Source organism: Otolemur garnettii, unplaced genomic scaffold (genome assembly GCF_000181295.1).
Source record: "Otolemur garnettii isolate 467f Iridium unplaced genomic scaffold, OtoGar3 scaffold00047, whole genome shotgun sequence".
Lineage (NCBI taxonomy): Eukaryota > Metazoa > Chordata > Mammalia > Primates > Galagidae > Otolemur > Otolemur garnettii.
This window is the reverse complement of record NW_003852442.1, coordinates 9,576,294-9,580,499: the sequence shown is the minus strand read 5'-3', so window position 1 is coordinate 9,580,499 and position 4,206 is coordinate 9,576,294. Positions and strand designations below refer to the sequence as shown.

The following is a 4,206-nucleotide window of genomic DNA, read 5'->3' as shown; positions in this document are numbered from 1 at the left end:
CCGGGGCTGGGTTTGAATTCACCACCTCCAGCATATGGGGCCAGCGCCCTACTCCTTTGAGCCACAAGCACCGCCCAATGCCCAGCAATTTCTTGGTTGCAGTTGTTTAGCTGGCCCCACCTGAGTTCGAACCTACTACCCTCAGTGTATGTGACTGGCTCCATAGGCGCCAAGCCCGTATGTCAGATTCTTAAAAGGTTCCATGAACCCCAAAAAGTTCAGAGCTGTTGCTTTCAGAGACAGAAAGCTAAACTTGCTAATATCTACCCAACCTCTATTCATTCTGTCTCTTTTTTTTTATAGCACTTTCATTCTTTAATTTATGTGCTCAGAAACATTCATTGGCTCTTTATTAACTACCACATTAAAGCCAGATGACTTAGCCTGGCTGTTTGTTTTTAGGCCTCCTGAATCTCACCCATCCTATGTATCTAGTCGTGTTTTCCACTGCCTGACTACACACATCCCAAAGGCTGGCCAATGCGTGTTCAGTCTTTCACTGCTCTGCAAGGACCTCCCATTCACAGTTTTATTGTTTGAGGGCCCAGAAAATAAGGCCAAAAACAAAGGTAAGGCTAAATGTTTGATGACAGGTTTCTAGTTTTTCCAATGCCAAGTACTTAAAATGTCATAACTCCTACTGCAGGGCCTATTTTTTATGTCACCCTGATTTATTTGGCTGTCAAGATAAATTCTCTGACTATACTGACATATCATTCACTGTGGACAAGGGATAAGCCCAATGGATCCACGCTTACAAGGTCTGTCAACACAAGGAAAACTTTGAAATCAATTCCATTTGACCCCAAATCCATTTTCCCCTCATAACAATTATTCTTGGTGTCCTTAAATGCCTTGGAAACATTTATGTTGTGGCTTTCATCCTTAAGCTGTCATGACAGTGCAGTTATTTTATCTGGAAACTTGTGATGTTAGCAGCCTTACAGTGTGTTAAAGGGCCTTTAGGCTTATCCATCCACAATCAGAGTGGCGTAAGCAGCAGCGCCAGCAGTGTGGTTTTTCAGTATTGGCTGCAGGATACTGACAAAGGAAGCACTATGGGGAAGATAAGAAGGACTTCCTAAACTCAGTCCCTGTGGTTCTGGGATCTCCTTTACGCTGATGTTCCTGGGTCATGTCTTGAAGATTGGGATCCTCCTTACTTAACCCCTGCCTTCCTGGTCACACTACCAGCACACCAATTCAGAGGCAATGGGAGCCTCTTGAACACTAATTCTTCCCACACAGAGCTTCCTTTTTTTGGCTGGGCTGGGTTTAAACCCGCCACCCTCGGGCATATGGGGCCGGCGCCCTACTCCTTGAGCCACAGGTGCTGCCCCCCACACAGAGCTTCTATATGAGTATTCCCAAACACAGTTATGCTCATGTGGCATTTACCTGCTTTTAAAAATCTTTAGTGATAAGGGGTGGCACCTGTGGCTTAAAGGAGTAGGACGCTGGCCCCATACACCATAGGTGGTGGGTTCAAACCCAGCCCCAGCCAAAAACTGCAAAAAAAAAAACTTTAGTGATGGGTGGCACCTGTGGCTCAGTGGGTGGGGTGCCAGCCCCGGCCAAACTGCAACAAAAAAGAAATCTTTAGTGCCAGGCTGCACTCATACCTCAGTGGGTAGGGTGCTGGCCACATACACCGAGGCTGGTGGGTTTGAACTCAGCCCAGGCCAGCTAAAACAATGACAACTGCAACAACAAAAACAAATAGCTGTGGCAGGCGCCTGTAGTCCCAGCTACTTGGGAGGCTGAGACAAGAGGATCTCATAAGCCCAAGGAGTTGGAGGTTGCTGTGAGCTGTGATGCCACAGCACTCTACTAGGGGTGACATAATGAGACTCTGTCTCAAAAAAAAGAAAAACATCTTTAGTGCCGGGCGGTGCTGGTGGCTTAGTGAGTAGAGCACTGGCCCCATATACAGAGTGTGCCCTGGCCAAACCGCAACAAAAAAATAGCCAGGCATTGTGGTGGGCGCCTGTAGTCCTAGCTACTCAGGAGGCTGAGGCAAGAGAATCGTCTAAGCCCAGGACCTGAAGGTTGCTGTGAGCTGTGATGCCACGGCACTCTACTGAGGTCAACAAAGTGAGACCCTGTCTCTTAAAAAAAAAAAAAAAGAAATCTTTAGTGCCAACCCCACTGCCCACAGGACAAAGGACTAACTGTTTAGCATAGCACCCTAGTCCCAGTCAGACTTCACCCACTTCTGCCCATCTGTGTCTTGCCACTTTCCAGCACATGTCTAAGAACTGACACTGCTATTTCCCAAATACCTTTTGGGGATTCCTGCCATTCTGCATTTTCTTATACTCCCTCCTTTCCAGAATACATTTCTTCACTCTTTCATTCAGCATTTGTCAGGAAACTTCTATCTATCAGGCACCATTCTGGGTTCTAAAGTTCAACTGCACGACATGGTAGCCACTAGCCACAAGTGGCTACTGAAATTTATATTTAAGTTAAAAAGTCAGTTCAGGCTCGGCGCCTGTGGCTCGAGCGGCTAAGGTGCCAGCCACATACACCTGAGGTGGCAGGTTCAAATCCCCAGCCAGGGCCCGCCAAACAATGATGGCTGCAACCAAAAAATGGCCGGGCGTTGTGGCGGGCGCCTGTGGTCCCAGCTACTTGGGAGGCTGAGGCAGGAGACTCACTTGAGCCCAGGAGTTGGCAGTTGCTGTGAGCGTGATGCCATGGCACTCTACCCGGGGGATAGCTTGAGGCTCCGTCTAAAAAAAAAGCCAGTTCATGAGTTGTACAAGCCACATTTCAAGTGCCTAGTAGACACAGGTGGCTAGGAGCTACCATACTGGATGGTGCAGATTTAGAATATTTCCATTATCTAGAAAGTTGGACGATGCTATCTTAGAGATACAGTGTTGAAGACAGGCTAGATCCCTGCTTTCATGGGCTCTTTCCTAGTGGAAAAGGTAAACAAGAAACCAACCAGATCATTTTGGGAAATCTTAAGTACCATTAAGAAATACTGCCTAGGGGCGGCACTGTGGCTCAGGGGAGTAGGGTGTCGGCCCCATATGCTGGAGGTGGCAGGTTCAAACCCAGCCCTGGCCAAAAACTGCAAAAAAAAGAAATACTGCCTAGGAGGCCAGGCGAGGTGGCTCACACCTATAATTCTAGCATTCTGGGAGGTCAAGGCGGGTGGATCACTTGAGCTCACAGGTTTGAGACCAACCTGAGCAAAATCAAGACCCCATCTCTTAAAAATAGCTAGGCATTATGGCAGGCACCTGTAGTCCCAGCTACTTGGGAGGCAGAGGCAAGAGGATCTTTTGAGCCCAAGAGTTTGAGGTTGCTGTGAGTTGTGATGCCATAGCACTCTACCAACAGTGACGATATAAGACTCTTCTCAAAAAAAAAAAAGAAAAGAAAAGAAATACCAACTAGGACAATGAGCTAGAAAGAGGCCGGTTGAGATAGAGAAACATGCTCAGTCAGAACTGTTCCAGGCTTTTCTTCCCAGGATCTCACTATGATGCTCAGGCTGATCTCAAACTCCTAGACTCAAATGATCCTCCTGCCTCAGCCTTTTGTGCCACTCTGTTCCTGGCTTGTTCCAGCCATTTTTTTTTTTTTTTTTTAGGATATAAAAGTACAAATTTATTTTATTTTGGGGGGTGGGAAATGAGTAAGAGAGAACAGGGAGCCTTCCATGAATGCCTCAGCCCACAAGTTTTTTCTTTCCTCTAAATGGCCAGAGCAGTAAGTGCCTTAATTATCACTTTTGTCACATGCTACTTATTACAATTGGTATTCTGCATCTAGTCTGTAAGGCAGTTAGGAAAGAAGCAGCCCTTGGCCCCAGGGCAGCGAGTCCTGAATTCTAAGCATGGCTCCAGCTCTGTGCCTTGTCACTCTGTTTCTGTCCCTTACTCTGCTTTATTTTTCTTTGTGGCATTTATCACTGCCTGACATTATATAATACATATGCTTGTTCACCATCTGACTTACTTTCTGGGATATCAACCCTGTGAGGGGGTGGACTTTGTCTGTTTTATTAATTGCATTCCCCCCAGTGCCTAGAACAGTGCCTGGCACTTAGCAGGTGCTCAGTAAATATTTGCTGAGTTAATTGTTGGCAGACTTTGGTGAATCATTTCTCATCTTCCCATGAACTGGGCTTGATAATACATGTTTTGTGAGGGTATTTGGCAGGGTCAGTGAGAGAAACAATGAGAAAAT

At 46.6% G+C, this 4,206-nt stretch overlaps 1 protein-coding gene across 1 annotated transcript in view; it reads left to right on the top strand.

The window, feature by feature from the left end:
• Positions 1 to 4,206, top strand: part of COG4 (component of oligomeric golgi complex 4) — a 37,911-nt gene that overhangs the window by 27,131 nt on the left and 6,574 nt on the right. Inside the window, exons 13-14 of the mRNA XM_012806146.2 lie at positions 739 to 765; positions 1,793 to 1,798. Of these exons, the coding sequence (XP_012661600.1) occupies positions 739 to 765; positions 1,793 to 1,798 (33 nt within the window). The remainder of the gene's footprint in view (positions 1 to 738; positions 766 to 1,792; positions 1,799 to 4,206) is intronic.